At 51.7% G+C, this 21646-nt stretch overlaps 1 protein-coding gene across 1 annotated transcript; it reads right to left on the bottom strand.

The window, feature by feature from the left end:
* Nucleotides 1-1703: 1703 nt before the first annotated feature.
* Nucleotides 1704-17826, bottom strand: c23h22orf23 (chromosome 23 C22orf23 homolog). Its single transcript, XM_038783985.1, has 6 exons — nucleotides 16382-17826; nucleotides 13832-13894; nucleotides 5652-5831; nucleotides 3909-4039; nucleotides 2727-2828; nucleotides 1704-1875 (listed from the first exon to the last, which is right to left on the bottom strand). Exons 1-4 carry the CDS (start codon nucleotides 16473-16475, stop codon nucleotides 3924-3926), a joined length of 453 nt encoding a protein of 150 aa, XP_038639913.1. The 5' UTR covers nucleotides 16476-17826; the 3' UTR covers nucleotides 1704-1875; nucleotides 2727-2828; nucleotides 3909-3923.
* Nucleotides 17827-21646: the final 3820 nt, after the last annotated feature.

Genomic DNA, 21646 nt, shown 5'->3' with positions numbered 1-21646 from the left:
ATAATAAATATTGATCGTTTGAACTTTACTAATCGGTGTATCGTCTTTATTACTTTGAACTTGACCTTGGAATACTTGTGACGTTGCCTATACGGCAACTGGCGACTCCAGAGCTAAATAATTACATAGAACAGAGCCTAGCAGTGTTAAGCACACGTCGAACTCGGAGGCGTGTTAATACACTCCAATAAACGCGTTTTACGCCCATAGTAAAACGTGCAACACCAGCTCTGTGATCTCAGTGATCCAGCTCTGTGATCTCAGTGATCCAGCTCTGTGACCTCAGTGATCCAGCTCTGTGATCTCAGTGATCCAGCTCTGTGACCAGTGATCCAGCTCTGTGACCTCAGTGAATCCAGCTATGTGATCTCAGTGATCCAGCTCTGTGATCTCAGTGATCCAGCTCTGTGATCTCAGTGAATCCAGCTATGTGATCTCAGTGATCCAGCTCTGTGATCTCAGTGATCCAGCTCTGTGATCTCGGTGATCCAGCTCTGTGACCAGTGATCCAGCTCTGTGACCAGTGATCCAGCTCTGTGATCTCGGTAATCCAGCTCTGTGATATCAGTGATCCAGCTCTGTGATCTCAATGATCCAGCTCTGTGATCTCAGTGATCCAGCTCTGTGACCAGTGATCCAGCTCTGTGACCTCAGTGATCCAGCTCTGTGATCTCAGTGATCCAGCTCTGTGACCAGTGATCCAGCTCTGTGACCTCAGTGATCCAGCTCTGTGATCTCAGTGATCCAGCTCTGTGATCTCAGTGATCCAGCTCTGTGATCTCAGTGATCCAGCTCTGTGATCTCAGTGATCCAGCTCTGTGATCTCAGTGATCCAGCTCTGTGATATCAGTGGTCCAGCTCTGTGATCTCAATGATCCAGCTCTGTGACCTCCCCTGTGATCTCAGTGATCCAGCTCTGTGACCTCCCCTGTGATCTCAGTGATCCAGCTCTGTGATCTCGGTGATCCAGCTCTGTGACCTCCCCTGTGATCTGACAAACCAATATAAACACAAAATGCTGGAATCACTCAGTGGGTAGAAACATTTTGTGTCGAGGAGAATTGGGAAGAGTTAGAGATGGAAGAAGTTTAAAGGAAGCAAAGGGATGGGGAACAGAGGAATGATCATAGAGGAAAGGTCTGTGAAAGACAAAAGGGTCGGGTGGAGATCACCTCTCCACCCTGTGCCCTGGCGTGACGGGGGGACCTGCTGGAATTCCTGATGCGTGAAAAGGTCAAATTTGAACTGAGGGGAAGGATGGAGCACAATTCACGGGCATTATTCATTATGCACTTTCGAGAATTGGATTGCATCGAACATTAGGAGGGTGCCTGGGCGGGTTGGGGGGAGGGGGGACTGTATGTGTTGACTATGGGTGATTCCTGGTTCCTTTTTGTCATTTGTTAACATGCGGGCATGCAGACATAATGTCTGGGATTTGGTGAGAGAATGGGATCGTTGTTATTGATATGGGGATTGACATTACGTTCGTCACTGATTATTGTTTATTTTTGGGTGAAAATTTGGGAGAAATGTGAAAAGGAGGAGAAAGAAAAAGGTGGTTGTTGTGGGGCTGAAAAGGGTAAGCTTGAGCAAATGCAGCAGCTTCTGTCCAACACACTGAGGGAAGTGTTTAGGAATAAAGAGGAGGGTATTGCTGGAGAGGAGCTGGACATGAATTGAATCAGTCCTTGGCAGCGATCAGCTCCACAAGTAGGTGTTTCTGTTTTATTATTTTAAATAAATTTATTCCAGATAATTTATAAGACTTTTGACTTGCTGATGAAACTAGGACTAAGCGGATTCTGTCTCTCTCTTGGCCGTCTCCAGTTCATTATTCCTGCTCTTGTCAATCTCCTCCATCTCACGGATTTTCTGTAACAGACAGAGGGGTAGTTAATGAAGGGGTGGCAGAGAGATTTAGGGGGGAAATGTGCTGCGTGAGGGGGTTGGCACTCTCTTCGCCCTCAGAAAGGCCAGCTCGTGCCAGGCAGATGGGTGAGGAGAGTGCCAACCCCCTCACTCAAGACACCAACACGCCTCTTGCACGCGTAGCTCGGTAGCTGTGTGAATCCCGCCATTCACTGTGTGCTGCAGCCCCATCAACCACTGGACGTTCTCCCTTCACCCTCTCAGACCACAATCTGTGCTCAGGCAAGCTTTCCCTCTGCCTGTTAGCTGTTTAATTAGGAGGAGGGACTCCCTACAGTACATTCAGCAGGGCCGGCCCTACACAGTGGGGGTATACTGGAGGTGTGGGGAGTGGAATCCTCAGTAGCTCGAGCTCGAGGGCAGCATGGTAGCACAGTGGTTAGCACAATGGCTTCACAGCTCCAGGGTCCCAGGTTCAATTCCCGGTTTGGGGTCACTGTCTGTGCGGAGTCTGCACATCCTCCCCGTGTGTGCGTGGGTTTCCTCCGGGTGCTCCGGTTTCCTCCCACAGTCCAAAGATGTGCAGGTTAGATGGATTGGCCATGATAAATTGCCCTTAGTGTCCAAAATTGCCCTTAGTGTTGGGTGGGGTTACTGGGTTATTGGGATAGGATGGAGGTGTTGACCTTGGATCGGGTGCTCTTTCCAAGAACCGGTGCAGACTCGATGGGCCGAATGGCCTCCTTCTGCACTGTAAATTCTATGATTCTGCCAGAACTTTAGCACGGAGCTCTTTCTCTGACATAAAAGAATAATAAGATCACAGTGCCTGTGAATGGGGATTGTCCCGGTACCTGAGAGATTTCGGTTTGAATGATTGCTCGGAAATCCTTTCCCCGCCAAGGACACTCCATTTCCTCCAGGAACACTTCGCCTCTCTTCAATCTCATTACACACTGGAAATAGAAAAATAAAGTTTAATAACAGACATCACCGTCCTCCTCCCCGCCTTCACTCTCACTGACTCATTATCCACCATCCCTTCACTAACTGCTCCCTCCCTCAGTAACACCCCCTCACTAACTGCTATCCTCCCTCAGTAACACCCCCTCACTGACTGCTCCCTCCCTCAGTAACACCCCCTCACTAACTGCTCCCCTCCCTCGGTAACACCCCCTCACTAACTGCTCCCTCCCTCAGTAACACCCCCTCACTAACTGCTCCTCCCTCAGATACACCCCCTCACTAACTGCTCCCTGCCCTCATTATCACCCCCTCACTAACCTGCTCCCTCCCTCGGTAACACCCCCGTCACTAACTGCTCCCTCAGTACACCCCTCACTAACGGCTCCCTCCCTCAGTACCCCCCCTCACTAACGGCTCCTCCCTCATTCACCCCCTCACTAACTGCTCCCTCCCTCGGTAACACCCCCTCACTAACTGCTCCCTCATACAACCCCCTCACTACTGCTCCCTCCCTCGGTAACACCCCCTCACCAACTGCTGCCCTCCCTCGGTAACCACCCCCTCACTATCTGCTCCCTCCCATCGGTAACACCCCCTCACTAACTGCTCCCTCAGTAAACACCCCCTCACTAACTGGGCTAGCCCTCCCTCAATAACACCCCCTCACGAACTGCTCCTCCCTCAGTAACACCCCCATCACTAACTGCTCCCTCCCTCAGTAAAACCCCCTCACTAACTGCTCCCTCCTCATTATCACCCCCTCACTAACTGCTCCCTCCCTCGGTAACACCCCCTCACTAACTGCTCCCTCAGTAACACCCCCTCACTAACTGCTCCCTCCCTCAGTAACACCCCCTCACTAACTGCTCCCTCCCTCAGTAACACCCCCTCACTAACTGCTCCCTCCCTCGGTAACACCCCCTCACTAACTGCTCCGTTCCTCAGTAATACCCTATTTACACTGTCCACCCTCACTGACATCCACCTCACACCCGGCCCAGGACCAGTGGTGTCGGAATCAGACTCAGGAACAAACTTGGTAGTGGAGGCTCTTGGACAGAAACATTTACATTCATCAAACCGGTCTATTTCCGGTGCCTCTTCCTCCTCCTTTTTGGTATTGGTTTGCGATGGAGCTTGGGTTCGTCTTTCCCAGTCTCCATGAGATTCTGCAGCCGCTGCTTTTCCTTCTCCAAGTTCCCTGTGGTAAAACAATGAATAAGTGTCACAGCGAGTGAGTGTGTGAGCAAGTGCAGAGGCGGGAAAGATAGTCGCAGCTACTGACAGAGGGAGAGGGAATATGAGCGAAGGAGGGAGTGTGAGCCAGAGAAGGAAAGAGAGCAGGAGGGGAAGAAGGGGAAGGCGGTTGGAAGAAGGGAGTGGAAGGCAGGGAGAGAATAAGGGGAGGAGGAGAGAATGGGGCAGCAGTAAAGGGGGGCAGGGGACAAGGAGAGGTGGCAATGAAGGGAACGGGAAGGGGGGAAAGAATGAGGGGAGGGAGAAGTGAAGATCAGGGAAGTAAAAAAGAGGAGATTGGATAGTAGGTAATGGGCAGCATGGGAAGAAGGAGAGTGAAAGAAAATAAAGGGAAGAGAAGTTAGTGAGGGGGGAAAGGGATGGATGCAGAGGAGAGGGAGTATGGGGAGAGGCGAGGAGGCGTGGGCTGGTCGATGAAATGGGAGGCATGGTGGGGGCGGAAGAAGTGATTGTAAGGGAAAGGGAATAATTTGTGAGGGAGGACACAAAGACTAGGCAGTTGTCATTCCATGGATATTCTCATGGACAGCTGAAGCCGTGTCAGGTAGATTGGTGAGGGTGAGATCGAGTAGATTTCTCTCTCTGGTTGATTCTCTCACCAGCAGCCACAAGCCCAGTCTAGCTGTAATCTCCTTCGGGAACGTGAACTGTTCACTAAGTGCTAATGATGACACAAAGGGGCTGGTTTAGCACACTGAGCTAAATCGCTGCCTTTTAAAGCAGCACGGTTCAATTCCCGTACCAGCCTCCTCAAACAGGCGCCTGAATGTGGCGCCTAGGGTGTGGTAGTCGGTTGTAGAGGTATTACGGTACCTAGTAATGCTGGAACACCATTGGTAGATAATGTATGCTTGCGGTGGGTCGAGCCTGTATGGTAGCTCCGCCCAGCAAGGCGGGGTATAAGAGCCCGTGCCACCCCAGCAGCTTCCTTTCTGTACCTGAGCTGCTGGGGGAAACATCTAGTTGTATTACAACCCTCGCTTTAGTAGTCATTGATTGTGAACATAGGGCTTTTCACAGTAACTTCATTAAAGCCTACTCGTGACAATAAGCGATTTTCATTTTTTTCATTTCATTTCATTTTCAAGATAGATAGGACCGTAAGTTATGAAGAGGACGTAAGGAGGCTACAAAGGGACCAAAAATAGGTTAAGTGAGTGGGCAGAAATCAGGCAAATTGAGTGTAATGTGGCAAATGTGAAAGTCAATTTTATAAAGTATATTATTAAAGATATAATCTAAGTGGCGAGAAGGTACAAGACTCTGAAATGCAGAGGGATCGGAGTGTCCTAGTGCATGAATTGAAAAAGTATACAGGTTGGGGAGAGGCAAGGAGGAGTGGGGTGGCATTCAAAACCCGGGTCCTCTGGAACAGTACCCTGGGTCCCTGGATTACTAGTCCAGCGACAATACCACTATGCCACCACCTCCCACTTCCCGAGGGTCCTTTTCTGTGGGGTCTGTTTAATAAATAATCCAGTGATGGGACAGATTGAGATGTGACAGATTAGAGGCTGCTGCAAAGTTTGCTCCATTGGATAAATTTGAACACCTACTTGTTGCCCGAGGCCGGAACCTTTCCCGTTGGTATGCGTCTCCAGCACGGCAGCTCTCTGCGGATCGCAGGTGTGGTTTGCAGGAAGGATAGACTCGGACGGATGGGGTTGGTGGAAGTGGCGGGGGTGTCGAAACCTTGCTGGAGTTGGGATTGCAGCGCGTAGGAAATGAATCTCCCTCTAGAAGAAAAAAGAATGTTAAAACAACAAACATGGTCCGGGCTCCAGCAAATATGAGACCACATTTTCTTAGCGAAGGAGGCCATTCAGTCCATCGTACCTGAGCTAGTTCATAGTGGTATTTAAGTAATCACCGTTACTTTGAATCCATAGGATCCATGCGTTGTACAAGGCCATTCGGCCCATTGAATCTGCACCGACCTCCAAAGTGTATCCCACCTAGGCCCACTTGCCCACACCTATCCCTGTAACCCCACCTAACCTGCACAACTTTGGACACTAAGGGGACAATTTAGCACGGCCAATCCACCTAACCTGCACATCTTTGAAGTGTGGGAGGAAACCTGAGCACCCGGAGGAAACTCACGCAGATACGGGGAGGATTGTGCAGACTCCACACAGTCACCCAAGGCTGGAATTGAACCTGGTCCCTGGAGCTGTGAGGCGGCAGTGCTAACCACTGTATCACCGTGCTGCTACCGTTCCCTACCCTTTCCCCATTGGTCCTGTTTTTCAAGCTTTTACCCATCTCCTTTTGGAAAGTTACTACTCAATCTGCTGTCACCCTGCGCCCTGTCCGGTGGTGGATTCCAGATGATAAGCACGGACGTGTAAAATTAATTCTGTTCATTTCTTGCTTTTGCTGTTCTGCCAATGATCGTAAATCCATATTCTCCGATTACTGACCATTCTGCTAGTGGAGGCTGTTTCTCCTTATTTATTCTTTCAAAACCCTTTACAATTTTGTCAAATCTCCCCTTGACCCTCCAGCGCTGTGGAGAATAATCCACGGCGTTGCTTCACTGTCGCTGGGTCAAGTCCTGGGCCTCCCTCCCTTTCAAGCGCCGTGAGTGTGCCTATGCCACATGAACTGCAGCGGGTTCACGAAGGTGGCTCATCACCACCTTCTCAAGGGCAATTAGGGAAGGGCTTCACAGCGCCAGGGTCCCAGGTTCGATTCCTGGCTTGAGTCACTGTCTGTGTGGAGTCTGCACGCTCTCCCTCTGTCTGCGTGGGTTTCCTCCGGGTGCTCCAGTTTCCTCCCCAAGTTCTGAAGACGTGCTGTTAGGTGAATTGGACATTCTGAATTCTCCCTCCAAGTACCCGAATAGCCGCCGGAATGTGGCAACTAGGGGCTTTTCACAGTAACTTCATTGCAGCGTGACACTACTTGTGACAATAAAGATTATTATTATACAAAACGCTGGGCCGGGCCAACGAGGGCTCACATCCCTCTAATGAACGAAAAAAGCAAAGCTTCTGATGAGACCATCAATTCACTGCGACACGTGGTTAGAAGTGAACAGTGGTTTTAATCGTCTACAACAGAGCCTGCCTGTGATAAGATGAACTCCAGATGAACTGGCAGGCAGGCTCTCAGCATCAACCTTTATACTTCCGGTTAGGGGAGGAGCCGTGGTGGAGCCAAGGGTGGAGCCCAGTACAAACTCCCGTACACTCCCAGTGCATCTCCCTCTAGTGGCAGAGCAGCGCAACTGCTCGTGTGCCGAGCTTACAGAGACATAGTACACATGTGTAATACAGTGTGAATTATGCTACTGTGATTCACCACATTCACCCCCTGTAAAAAAATCAAGTCCGGTGGGGGTGGTGGCTTACAGATTGAGTCTGTCCGGTGGCCGAGTTGTCCGCTGTGATCGGCGGAGCACCGGGATTGCAGCCCCTTATGGTGACTGGGTGAGCACCGTCGGTTGGGGTACGATGGCGGACTCCGGGGGCGATTCCGCCCGAGCTTCGTACCCGTCTGGTTCGACTGGGGACGCTGGGAGCTAGCTGGCGCGGAGCGCGCAAAAAAAAAAGCGAACTGGTAGGTGCGGGGCATGGGGGGGCGAGTTGGGTGGGATGTAGTGTGAGGGGTACCTCGGCGGTGGTAGTGGGCGGGTTGGATCCTGCAGGTGCTAGGTCCCAGAGGGATACAGTGTCCTGACGGCCGTCAGGGAACTCTACGAAGGCGTACTGTAGGTTAGAATGCAGTAGGAGCTCTTTCTCTACGAGTGGGTCAGTTTTGTGTGCCCTGACGTGCTTCCGAGGAGTACTGGGGCTCGGTGTCTTCAACCATGTCGGGAGCAAAACCCCCGTGGTAGCGCCCCTGGAAAAATAAAGAGCCGCTCGTGAGGGGTCTGGTTGGTAGCGGTACATAAGAGGGACCTAATAGTGTTAAGTGCGTCGGGGAGGACTTCTTGCAATGGGAAATCGGGAGATTCCTGGACCGGAGGGTCAGTAGGACGGTCTTCTAGACCGTCGCTTCTCCCTCTCCACCTGCCCGTTCCCCCTGGGGTTATATCTGGTAGTCCTGCTTGAGGCGATGCCCTTGCCGAGCAGGTACTGACGCAGCTCGTTGCTCATAAAGGACAACCCTGGTCCCTGTGTACATAGCGGGGAAACCAAACAGGTGAAGATAACTATGCAGGGCCCAAATGACTGTGTGGGAGGGTCGTATCGGGGCACGGGATAGCAAAGGGAGAACTCGTCTATGACGTTCAGAAGTACACATTCCTGTTAGTCCGAGGGGAGTGGCCCTTGAAATCGATAGCGAGGCGTTCAAAGGGCCTAGAAGCCAGGTGGGCCCTGTCTGGTCTGTAGAAGTGCGGTTTGCACTCCGCACAGATCGGGCAATCCCTGGTGATGGCTTTTACCTCCTCGGTGGAGAAAGGCAGATTTCGGGCTTTAATGTAGTGGGCGAGCCGGTGACCCCCGGGTGGCAGAGGTCACTGTGGATGGCTTTTAAGCGGTAGCTCTGTGCGCTGGCACATGTCCCGCGGGACAGGGCATCTGGGGGCTCGGTGAGCTTCCCCGGTTGATACATAATATCGTATTTGTAGGTGGAGAGTTCGATTCTCCATCTCCGAATTTTGTCATTTTAATTTTGCCCCTTTGCGAGTTGTCAAACATGAAGGCAACCGATCGTTGGTCGGTGATGAGGGTGAACCTCCTACCTGTGAGGTAGTGCCTCCAGTGACGAAGAGCCTCCACAATGGCTTGTGCTTCCTTTTCGACTGAGGAGTGTCGAAGTTCCGAAGCGGAGAGGGTTCGGGTGAAAAATGCGACTGGTCTCCCTGCCTGATTAGTGTGGGTTGCTAGAGCTACCTCTGAGGCGTCGCTCTCAACCTGAAAAGGGACGGATTCATCCACCGCCCGCATGGCAGCCTTGGCGATGTCCTCCTTGATGCAGTTGAAGGCCTGGCGAGCCTCAGCTGACAGAGAAATAGTGTGGCCTTAAAGAGTGGGCTGGCTTTGTCCGCATATTGAGGGACCCACTGGGCATAATACGAAAAGAATCCAAGCAACCGTTTGAGGGCCTTGGGACAATGAGGAGAGGGAGTTCTAAGAGGGGGCATACGATCCGGGTCGGGACCCAGGACTCCGTTTTCCCACGACATAGTCGAGGATGGCTAGTCTGGTTGTGCGGAAAACGCCTTCTCCTTGTTGTATGTGAGGTTAAGCTTCTGGGCCGTCTGGAGAAATCGGTTGAGGTTGGCATCGTGGTCCTGCTGGTCATAGCCGCAGATGGTGACGTTATCCAAGTACGGAAACGTGGCCCGCAGCCCGTACTGGTCCACCATTCGGGTCCATTGCTTGTTGGAACACCTAAACCCCATCGTGACGCCAAAGGGGACCCGGAGGAAGTGGAAGAGCGCCAGCGCCTCAAACGCCGTGAAGTGGCGGTCCTCCGGCGGATTGGGAGTTGTGGTATGCAGACTTCAGATCCACCGTGGAAAAAATCCGATACTGGCCGATCTGATTCACCATGTCTGCAATCCTGGGCGGGGGTACGCGCCGAGGAGCGTAAACCGATTAATAGTCTGACTATAATCTATGACCATGCGGAATTCCCCCCGGTCTTGACGACCACCACCTGAGCTCTCCAGGGATTGTTACTGGCCTCTATGATCACCTCACGTAAAAGCCTCCGGACCTCGGATCGAATGAACACCCTGTCCTGTAGGCTGTACCACCTGCTGTGAGTGGCTACGGGTTTACAGTCCGGAGTGAGGTTGGCAAACAGAGGAGGGGGGGGAGATTCGCAGCGTGGCTAGGCTGCAGATAGTGAGTGGGGGTAGGGGTCCGCCGAAGCTGAGGGTGAGACTCTTGAGATTGCATTGAAAGTCGAGTCCCAATAAGAGTGGGGCGCAGAGTTCTGGCAGGACGTATAGTTGGAAATTAGAGTAGCTAGCGCCTTGGATTGTTAGAGTTGCGACGGTGCACCTTTGGATATGGCAGAGTGGGAACCCGAAGCGAGGGAGATAGTTTGCCGTGCAGGGAAAACGGGGAGTGAACAACGTCTTACCAGATCTGGGTGTACGAAGCTCTCAGTGCTCCCGGAGTCGAAAAGACACGGTGTACTGTACCCGTTGATTTGGACCGTCGTCATAGAGTTGTGGAGATGCTTTGGGCGTGATTGGTCCAGTGTGACTGCGTTGAGTTGCGGGTAGTCGGCGGCTCGGTCGGCTGCGCTGGGATGGCCCCGCGATGAGTGCCCGCTGAGGTCGCAGTCTTCAATCGAGTTTTCTGAGTGTGGAGAGGATGGGGCCCAAGATGGCCGCCCCGTGGATCGCACGTGGCGGGCGGCAAGGAAGATGGCATCCAAGATGGCGGCCCCCATTAGTCGCCCGTGGTAGACCGCGTGGTGGGGGTCTGCCAAGATGGCGGCCCCCATGGATCACACGTGGCGAGTGGGGGCGGAGTTGTGGGCATAGGCCGTTGCGTTCCGGGGCCTGTGGGCCTGCGAGTGCGGAGAGCGATTACTTTGTGCCGCTGGAGGTTATGGGGCTGGGGTCTTCCTTGCCAGGCACACTCTGGCGTAGTGGCCTTTTCGCCCGCAGCTGCTGCAGGTCGCGTTGGGGGCCGGGCAGTGGTGCCGCAGGTGCTGGGCCTGGCCACAAAAGTGGCAGGCTGGGGCAGCATGGTGGCTGAGTGGCCGCGCGGCACAGGCCTGGGGGAGTCGCTGGTCGGGGGCCCATGACGGGGTCACGCGGTCGGCAGGAAACGAGGTGAGGCTACGAAATGAGACCTCCATAGTTGTAGCGATTTCAACAGTATCTTCTAAATTTAGGGCCCCCTTCTCCAGCAGTCACAGGCGCACATAATTCGATCTAAGGCCTGCAACAAAGACATCGCGGACAGCAAGTTCTCTATGTTCTGCCTGATAATTACACTTACAGCCTGATAATTACAGTCCCGGGATAAGGGCTTTTAAAGTCTCTGAGGAATTCTTTTAGCAATTCTGTGGGGCGCTGGCGGCGAGTAGTAAAAACGTGGCGCGCGTAGACCTCATTGATAGGCCTCACGTACATTCTATCGAGTAGGGCCCGGGCCTCTGTATATGAGCTGGTACAGTTTAGCTGAGTAGATATACGATGGCTCACCCTTGCGTGCAGTAGACTGAGTTTCTGCTCCTCCGTCGTTTCTGTGATGCTTGCTTCAGCCAGGTAGGCCTTAAAAACATCGGAGCCAATGCGAAAAGATTTATTTCGCCTCTGCATCCTGCTTTCCTGTTTCAAAACCATGGATATTACAGAAACAGCTGTTTCCACTTGTCATGTTGCTTCAAAGACCTCTGGATGTAAAAATCCACCCACGCCCATCCAGACCCCATGTTCCTGCCAGTTCATTATAATAGACCATTTAGTTCAGGGGTTTCCTGCTCTGCCAAGAATAATTGCAGTATATGGAAAACCCTCTCTACAACTCCATCCCAGAATCGGTTTAGACCATCACCATCTTTCTCTTCCCCGCTAAAGCAAAATGTTTTTATAATGTTTACCAAACTGTTGTATTTCCTTTGATCTTCAATCAGAAGAGATATCCTCGGCAATTGTTTTCAAATGTCAAACATAACCCGGTCACATCGAATCCCCCCCCCTATGCTTACTGCTTTCTTTCAGTTTATTATAACCCACCCATCTCCCCTTTCTAAATGGGGGAGGTTAAGGGCAGTCGTATATAAAATCATGGAGGTTCACTCAAAAGAAAGGTAGGTCCGATGAGACACTGGAAAAGAGATCCATGTGAGAAGTCGACATTTTCACAAAAAAGAAAACAATAACAGTAAATTCTAAGAACAACAAAAAAAAACAGAACCCCCCCCCCCCCCCCCCCCCCCCCCCCGTAAATACAAAAGAGAAACAATAAATTAACGCCCGTCATTGGCAAAAAAACAGATATTCAACCCAAAACAAAGAGACAACCCCCCCCCCCCCGCCCCCCCGGGTTGCTGCTGCTGCTGACCTTTTGTTTTTACCGTTCTGCCAGGAGATCTAGGAATAGTTGCCATCTCCTGAAAAACCCCTGCACTGACCCCCTTAGGGCAAATTTCACCCTCTCCAATTTAATAAACCCCGCCATATCGTTGACCCAGGCCTCCACACTTGGGGGCCCCGCATCCTTCCACTGAAGAAGAATCCTCCGCCGGGCTACTAGGGACGCAAAGGCCAGAACACCGGCCTCTTTCGCCTCCTGCACTCCCGGCTCCACTGCAACCCCAAATATTGCGAGTCCCCAGCCTGGATTGACCCTGGATCCCACCACCCTCGATACCGTCCTTGCTACACCCTTCCAAAATTCCCCCAGCGCTGGGCATGCCCAGAACATGTGGATATGGTTTGCTGGGCTCCCTGAGCACCTAATACTCCTGTCCTCGGTCCCAAAAAACCGGCTCATCCTTGTCACGGTCATATGAGCCCTATGCAGTACCTTAAACTGTATGAGGCTAAGCTTCGCACACGAAGAGGAGGAGTTCACCCTTTCTGGGGCATCCGCCCATGTCCCCTCCTCCATCTCCTCACCCAGCTCCTCCTCCCATTTATCTTTCAGCTCCTCCAACGAGGCCTCGTCTACCTCCTGCATCACCTGGTACACTTCTGAGATCCTCCCGTCTCCAACCCATACCCCCCCGAGAGCACCCTGTCCTGGACCCCACGAGGCGGCAGCAGGGGGAACCCCGCCACCTGCCGCCTGACAAACGCCCTTACTTGCAAGTACCTAAAGGTGTTCCCCGGGGGGAGCCTGAACTTCCCTTCCAGCTCACCCAGGCTCGCAAACTTCCCGTCTATGAACAGGTCCCCCAGCCTCCTGACACCTGCCCTGTGCCAACTCAGGAACCCGCCATCAATTCTTCCCGAGCGAACCGGTGGTTCCCCCGTATCGGGGACCACATCGAGGCCCCCACCTCCCCCCTGTGCCGCCTCCATTGCCCCCAAATCTTGAGGATAGCTGCCACCACCGGGCTCGTGGTATACCTCGTCGGAGGGAGCGGCAGCAGCGCCGTTGCAAGCGCTTCCAGGCTCGTACCCACACAGGATGCCATCTCCAGCCTCTTCCATGCCACCCCCTCCCCGTCCATTACCCACTTACGCACCATCGCTGCGTTGGCAGCCCAATAATACCCACAGAGGTTGGGCAACGCCAGCCGCCCCCCCCCCATCCCTGCCACGCTCCACGAACACCCTTGGAGTCCCGTGTGCCCACACAAACCCCGTAATGCTCCTGTTAACCCGCCTGAAAAAGGCCTTCGGGATAAGGATGGGGAGGCACTGGAACAGGAACAGAAACCTCGGGAGCACCGTCATCTTGACTGACTGCACCCTACCCGCCAAAGAGAGTGGCAGCATGTCCCACCTCTTAAACTCCTCCTCCATTTGCTTCACCAGCCTTGTGAGGTTTAGCTTATGCAAGGCCCCCCAGCTCCTGGCCACCTGAACCCCCAAGTACCTGAAGCTCCTCTCCGCCCTTTTCAGTGGGAGCCTCCCAATCCCCCCCTCCTGGTCCCCCGGGTGTACCACAAACAGCTCGCTTTTCCCAAAGTTAAGCTTATACCCTGAGAAATCCCCAAATTTGCTGTCCATGTGTTGAGGGTACACCCACAGCGCTGTTGGAGCATTGCGTGGGGGGGGGTCCTGGATTTTGACAAACACTCCCGGCACAGTTACAACATGAGATTTTGTTGAGGATGAGAGGCTCGTGTGTACGTTTATACTCACCCTGAAGTTTTCTGGAAAGCTGTCTCTGCTGGAATTGATTTAATTTGGATTCCTGCATCATCACTGCAAGAGGGATAAGATGAGGTCAGACAGTGTGAGCAATGAGGTGGAGGGGGGGTGGTGTTGGCATACACAGCCTGAGGTACACAATGTGTCTGTCACATTTGCAAGTAAGGAAGTAAAATTGCCTTGGTTCCAGGTGACCACAGGCTGCTTTCCCCTTTGAGAGGGGGGGGGGGGGGGGGGGGGGGGGAGAGCTGACTGGTGGTGATTCAACTCGAGGATCACCACACCTCAGACGAGAGGCAAGGTTGAGAAGGCGGGGCCTTCATGAATAACCTCAGCCGGTACGGGGATTGAACCCACGCGGTGGCCTTGAACCCACGCTGTTGGCCTCGCTCTGCATCTTGAACTAGCTGTTTACCACCATGCTAAACCAGAGTGCGTACATTCCATACTGACAGAGAAAATGATGCTGAACACCTCTCGGGTTCTTGCCCCTCTCTGTCCTTTCCATGATTGCTACATTCAAATAATTAAAGTCCCTCGTTATAACCACTCGAGAATTCTTGCAATTCTTTTTTAAAATAAATTTAGAGTACCCAATTAACTTTTTCCAATTAAGGGGCAATTTAGTGTGGCCAATTCACCTAGATTGCACATCTTTTGATTGTGGGGGCGAAACCCACACAAACACGGGGAGAATGTGCAAACTACACATGGACAGTGACCCAGAGCCGGGATCAAACCTGGGACCTCGGCGCCGTGAGGCAACACTGCGCCGCCGTGCTGCCCTAATTCTTTATAATTTCTATGACTATTTGTTTGCCTACCTCTTTCCCACTATACCAGTTGCTGGCTAATAAACTACACTGGGAAATGTAATGGCACCTTGTTTGTTTCTCAGTTGCAGCCAAATAGATTCTGTCCTTGACCCCTGTCCCTCCACCACTGTCATCTGCTTAATCAACACTGCTACCACTCCTCCTTTCACTCCTTGCCTGAACACCTTGCATCCAGGGGTATTTAGTACCCAGACCTGCCCTCACTGAGTCAGGTCTCTGTAATCGCCATAAATCATATTTGGTAATGATATTGGTTCTCTGTGTCTGCAGCTCACCCATCTTAATTAGCGAACTCCACACAAATGGGAGCAGGACATTACACAGGGGTATCGATAGATTAAATGAAGGGGACGGGGAGAACTGTGGTAGTTAGAGTTCGATTGCGACCTTGGGTCACTGTGTGGAGTTTGCACGTCCTCCTCGTGTGTGCGTGGGTTTCATAGAACATAGAACATAGGACAGTACAGCACAGAACAGGCCCTTCGGCCCTCAATGCTGTGCCGAGCCATGATCACCCTACTCAACCCACGTATCCACCCTATACCCGTAACCCAACAACCCCCCCCTAAACCTTACTTTTATTAGGACACTACGGGCAATTTAGCATGGCCAATCCACCTAACCTGCACATCTTTGGACTGTGGGAGGAAACCGGAGCACCCGGAGGAAACCCACGCACACAGGGGGAGGACGTGCAGACTCCACACAGACAGTGACCCAGCCGGGTCCTCTGGGTACTCAGGGTTCTTCCCACAGTCAAGAGATGTGCAGGTTTGGTGGATTATCATAGAATTTACAGGGCAGAAGGAGGCCATTCGGCCCATCGAGTCTGCACCGGCACTTGGAAAGAGTACCCCACCCAAGGTCAACACCTCCACCCTTTCCCCATAACCCAGTAACCCCACTCAACACTAAGGGCAATTTTGGACACCAAGGGCAATTTATCATGGCCAATCCACCTAACCTGCACATCTTTGTGACTTTGTGACAATTAGCCAAGCTTAATTCCCCTTAGTGTCCAAAAAGGTTGCCGTGATGTGGAGATGCCAGCGTTGGACTGGGGTGAGCACAGTAAGAAGTCTTACAACACCAGGTTAAAGTCCAACATGTTTGTTTCAAACACGAGCTTTCGGAGCGCGGCTCCTTCCTCAGGTGAGGAATTCACCAAAGGAAGGAGCAGTGCTCCGAAAGCTAGTGATTGAAACACACATGTTGGACTTTAACCTGTAAGACTTCTTACTGTTTGTAATTGCTGGCTGTATCTGTAATTTTCACAGTAACTTTGATGCAGTTTTAATGTAAGCTTCCTTATGACACTAATAAAGATTATTATAATGTTAAATTTCTGTGATTCCTATACAAGGAAACTCACGTTCCTAAAGCATCATTTAAAAAAATAAATTGGTACCCAATTCATTTTTTCCAATTAAGGGGCAATTTAGTGCGGCCAATCCACCCATCATGCACACCTTTGGGTTGTGGGGGTGAAACCCACGCAGACACAGGAGAATGTGCAAAGTCCACACGGACAGTGACCCAGAGCCGGGATCGAACCTCGGACCACGGCGCTGTGAGGCAGTAGAGCTAACCCATTCCACCACCGTGCTGCCCCCTAAAGCATCATTTATTAGACTTGCATTGCTCTCTCTATATCAGTGCTATCAGTGATATCCGTGAATATTTATTGTTGTATATTTTTTCTCACCTTTCAAAAGGTCCTGGGTCTCTTTGCTGTATGAAGCTCTGGCACAATTCCAGAATCCGATCCCAGTTTGTCCCTTTTCCTGATTGTTGGCCATTTTATATGAATGTGTCTCTGCTTCACCACCAGCCCTAGGTTCTGAGGCACTGGATCAGCAGCTGGTTACAGTGCCTGTTAGTGTTAGGACACAGAGCAGCAAAATCCCAGACTGGTCAGTGTCTGGAGAGACTGACCAGAGGCCAGATGGATAGTGACTGGTTAGACTGACCAGAGGCCAGATGGATAGTGACCGGTCAGAGACTGACCAGAGGCCAGATGGATAGTGACCGGTTACAGTGACCAGAGGACAGATGGATAGTGACCGGTTACAGTGACCAGAGGACAGATGGATAGTGACCGGTTAGTGTGACCAGAGGACAGATGGATAGTGACTGGCCAGAGGACAGATGGATAGTGACCGGTCAGAGACTGACCAGAGGACAGATGGATAGTGACCGGTCAGAGACTGACCAGAGGACAGATAGATAGTGACCGGTTAGAGACTGACCAGAGGCCGGGCCGACAGTGGGTGACCAGTGGCCACTCAGAAGCCGGGCGGACAGTGGCGAAAGGCCAGACAGACAGTGGGTGACCAGAGGCCGGGCCGGCAGTGGGTGACCAGAGGCCAGGCGGTCAGTGGGTGACCAGAGGCCGGACCGGCAGTGGGTGACCAGAGGCCGGACTGGCAGTGGGCGACCAGAGGCCAGACGGTCAGTGGGTGACCAGAGGCCGGTCGGACAGTGGGTGACCAGAGGCCGGGCGATCAGTGGGTGACTAGGGGCCAGACGGTCAGTGGGTGACCAGAGGCCAGATAGTCAGTGGGTGACGAGAGACCGGTCGGACAGTGGGTGACCAGAGGCCAGACGGTCAGTGGGTGACCAGAGGCCAGACGGTCAGTGGGTGACCAGAGGCCGGTCTGTCAGTGGGTGACCAGAAGCCGGGCCGGCAGTGGGTGACCAGAGGCCAGACAGTCAGTGGATGACCAGAGGCCGGTCGGACAATGGGTGACCAGAGGCCAGACGGTCAGTGGGTGACCAGAGGCCGGGCGATCAGTGGGTGACCAGAGGCCGGGCCGGCAGTGGGTGACCAGAGGCCAGACGGTCAGTGGGTGACCAGAGGCCGGTCGGACAGTGGGTGACCAGAGGCCGGTCGGTCAGTGGGTAACCAGAGGCCAGACGGTCAGTGGGTGACCAGAGGCCGGGCCGGCAGTGGGTGACCAGAGGCCGGGCCGGCAGTGGGTGACCAGAGGCCGGACAGGCAGTGGGTGACCAGAGGCCAGACGGTCAGTGGGTGACCAGAGGCCGGTCGGTCAGTGGGTGACCAGAGGCCGGGCCGGCAGTGACCAGCTGCTGTTCTTCAATCTGGGCGCCGAGGCCCCGCTGCTGTTGTTCCGCTCCGAACCCGTTACTATGGTGACACAGAGCCCGCCCCTTAAAACCCAACACCCACCGCGCGAACTACAACTCCCAAACCGCACCGCGCGGACAACGCCCAACATGCACCGCGCGAAGTGCAACTCCAACCAATCACCTCGCGAACTACAACACCCACCATGCATCAGGCCAGACAGAAATAAAATACCGACAGGGTTCGAGGGGCAGTGGCTACCGGCGTCGGGGCTAGTAACCACCTGATCCAGTGGAGTGTCGCGGGGCGGGAAGGAGGAGGACACGGGATCCAGTGCAGTGTCACTGGGGTGGACAATCACTGGATCCAGTGCAGTGACACTGGGGTGGGTAATCACTGGACCCAGTGACATTGGGTCATATGGTCATTGTATCCACTGGTGTGGCGATGCCGGCGTTGGACTGGGGTGGGCACAGTGAGAAGTCTTACAACACCAGGTTAAAGTCCAACAGGTTTGTTTCGAATCACTAGCTTTCAGAGCACTGCTCCTTTGTTGTAATGATGTGGAGATGCCGGCGTTGGACTGGGGTGAGCACAGTAAGAAGTCTTACAACACCAGGTTAAAGTCCAACAGGTTTGTTTCAAACACGAGCTTTCGGAGCACGGCTCCTTCTTCACCTGAAGAAGGAGCCGTGCTCCGAAAGCTCGTGTTTGAAACAAACCTGTTGGACTTTAACCTGGTGTTGTAAGACTTCTTCCTTTGTTGTAAGACTTCTTACTGTATCCAGTGACAATGGTGCAGATGGTCATAGGGAATCCAGTGCAGTGATCTCTGGGGGGGGGGGGGGGGCGGGGATAAGCGAAATTAATCACTGGACCCAGTGATAGTGGGGGGGTAATCACTGAATCCAGTTACATTGCAGTGGGCGGTCACACTGGATCCAGTCAGGTTCATTGCGGAGCAGTTTCTGATGAGCTTTTAACTACATATTTGCAGTCATTAAAACCACCTATTTTTCTTTTACCTTCAATCCATCGTCAAACTCCAACCCTTTCTCAGCTCACCTGAGCCTCATTCACAATTTCACTAACTCTGAAGTTGGCTATTCTAATTGGATGGTCATCCACTATAATTTTGAGGTCAACCACAACTCTGTTGCCCATGTCCTGACTTACACCGAATTCCATTCCCCTAACCCCCGGCCTCTTTATTGCTAAATTACAATGGTTTCCTGTTTTTAAAAATTCTCATCCTTTTTTCAAATGCCTCACTGACCTCAGCTCTCCATAGCTCTGTAATCTTACCCAATCCAATGATCCTCCAAGATATCTGTACTCCTCTAATTCTGGGCTGTTAAGCATGCCAGGTTTCAGTGATTCCACCGTGGGCGGCTTTGCCTTCAGCTGCCGAGGCTCCCAAGTGCTGGAGCTCCCTCCCTGACCACCTGTCTAGCTTTCCTCCTTTCACCAAGCTTGGTGTCCTATTTTGTTTTATAATGTCTCTATAAAGCTCTGCGATGTTCCATTAGGGCAGCACGGTACAGGTAGCATGGTGGTTAACACAATTGCTTCACAGTTCCAGGGTCCCATGTTCGATTCCTGGCTTGGTTCACTGCCTCCCCGTTCTCCCCGTGTGTGGGTTTCCTTCGGGTGCTCCGGTTTCCTCCCACAGTCCAAAGATGTGCAGGTTAGGTGGATTGGCCATGCTAAATTGCCCTTAGTGTCCAAAATTGCCCTTAGTGTTGGGTCGGGTTACTAGGTTATGGGGATAGGATGGAGTGGGCTTGGGTGGGGTGCTCTTTCAGAGGGCCGGTGCAGACTCGATGGGCCAAATGGCCTCCTTCTGCACTGTAAGTTCTATGATTCTATGATTAAAGGCACAATATTAATGCAAATGGTTGGTGAAGCTGCAGGTAACATGAATGTTGGTGACTGGGAAGCATGAAAATAGCTTGCACAGGCCCCTATTCAAACAAAACGACCATCAGACGTGAGGTAACAAAGGAGAAAGTTTCCCACTTGAACATTGAGTGTTTCCAAACCTGACAAAGTAACACGTTGATGAGCGTCTCAATCACAATCAGTCATTAACCAGTCACACATTTGGACAATATTCCATTTTATTGGTCCCAATTTTTCCCATTTTGTTAGCAGAATAATATAGCTTTAGAACAGTGCTTGTGGTTTCAATAAATATTATATACAAATAGGTACGGCCGAAGAACAGAACAAAGAAATGATCTGCATCAGCAAAACCGTCCAATTCATCTGAGGAAAGCAACCCGATGACTACCAAAAACATCTGATGAAATGACACCAATAGTCCCTCTAGAGTAAATACAAAACAAAAGGTTTGATATCAAATTGAATTAAGGCATATTTTTGGCAGCTGTTCCTGTATATTAGATAGAAATATAATTAATGCTAAGAAACTACAAAATCTAAAGACAAACTGTTAACTGGAGTAAGAGTGCATATTGCCAGGGCTCAAGTCCAGTATTCAGACCAACACACAAAGTTTCTCAGTCAATTTACGGAAGCACAGGGTTAACGTTTCAAAAGACAAAGTTGAGAGTCCTTGATAAAGTCTGGGCGACGTGAGAATGCAAACCAATGCCAATTTGATCGTGTTCATGTGCAAATGCCCCAACACAAGGCAGGACTGGAAGTAAGACCCTAACTGATTGAAATACGAAGACTTTTCCTGCATCAGAATGGCGTCAGCTCCCCTTCGGCATGCGGAATTAGAAACAGATCTAAAGGACAGGCCATTCACCAGCCTCAAGTTTAAGTCCCACCGCACGATACTACAGCATACTGTAACGCATACTGATCACGGCCGAGGTGTAGCAACAGCACTGGCACATTAAGTGCAGTTGTGAAGACCATCTGATTTCCAGTTTGAACCTGGAGAGTAATGATCAACAATAGCACAATGCAGGCTGACACATTACAGGTCAACTGAAGTGCAATATTAGCCTCAGGAACAGCTTCACTGTATATATGTGATCTTCATTACAAATAACATGTAAGAGCACAGTTGCAGCACCTGGTGTCTGCAAATGGACACCTGTAGGATGTTTGTCTGCTCACAAGATGCTTGAAAGTGCACAATGCCACATGCACGTGTTATATATGGACATGCATGCGTATATATCCTGCTACAGCTTTCAGATGACTGCGGTGGTGTTGCACAGCAGTGCAAATGTTGTTAACCATTGTTTACACTATCACTGCAGAGTGGAATGCCTCATTTATGCAAAGCTAGCACCGAAATGGGAACATGAAGACGGTTATGGTAGAAGTGAGCTTCTTCTGCAAGGTTCCAGTTGTGAAGCTTTCACAGTCTGGAGGTTTGTAGCTCCGTCACGGTGCAGAGATTCGCCTGATGGCAATGAAAGAGACTGGGGACCACAGCCCACCGATTCCACATTCGAAGACCGTTCACACATACTCTATCCTGCTTCATTCTGAAAAGATGCCTTGGATGATGTGCACAAAGCAAAATTAGTGAAGCCGGCAACAGCTCCCTCCATACAAGGGAACTCCAATATTGACGGACCGGCAATTGAAAGGGAAGTGGTGCAATCAACAGTCTGTTCAGGACTCGAGCGCGTTCATAACCAGAGCTGGAAAGGGTCAGCATCACGTCTCAACAACGAGCTGAAACAATATGGGACCAAGTGAAAAGTCAGTGTGACGCACAAACCCAGAGATAGAGAGGTTAATGCTTTGGGCTCTGGCCCTTCTGTCTTTTCCCTTCCTGATTCTAGCACTGTTCCTCTTCATTATTTCAATTCTGAAGGACTGCTCACCCCACAGATGTTGATTGACCTGTGCCCAAACCCAGAGAGTGCCCAGTGCCCCCAGATGGCACCCTGT

The sequence above is a fragment of the Scyliorhinus canicula genome, chromosome 23 (assembly GCF_902713615.1).
Source record: "Scyliorhinus canicula chromosome 23, sScyCan1.1, whole genome shotgun sequence".
In the NCBI taxonomy this organism is placed as follows: domain Eukaryota; kingdom Metazoa; phylum Chordata; class Chondrichthyes; order Carcharhiniformes; family Scyliorhinidae; genus Scyliorhinus; species Scyliorhinus canicula.
Note: the sequence above shows the minus strand (reverse complement) of the source record. Positions and strands in the feature narration are given on the sequence as shown.

What these genes read in the sequence shown, in the direction of transcription:
- c23h22orf23 (XM_038783985.1), bottom strand. Translation starts at nt 16,475, where the DNA reads ATGGCCAACAATCAGGAAAAGGGACAAACTGGGATCGGATTCTGGAAT. An exon ending in GCTTTCCAGAAAACTTCAGG is followed by an intron (nt 5,832 to 13,831) that starts GTGAGTATAAAC and finishes TTTTTCTTCTAG; the next exon opens with AGGGAGATTCATTTCCTACG. An exon ending in GTTCCGGCCTCGGGCAACAA is followed by an intron (nt 4,040 to 5,651) that starts GTAGGTGTTCAA and finishes GTTTTACCACAG; the next exon opens with GGAACTTGGAGAAGGAAAAG.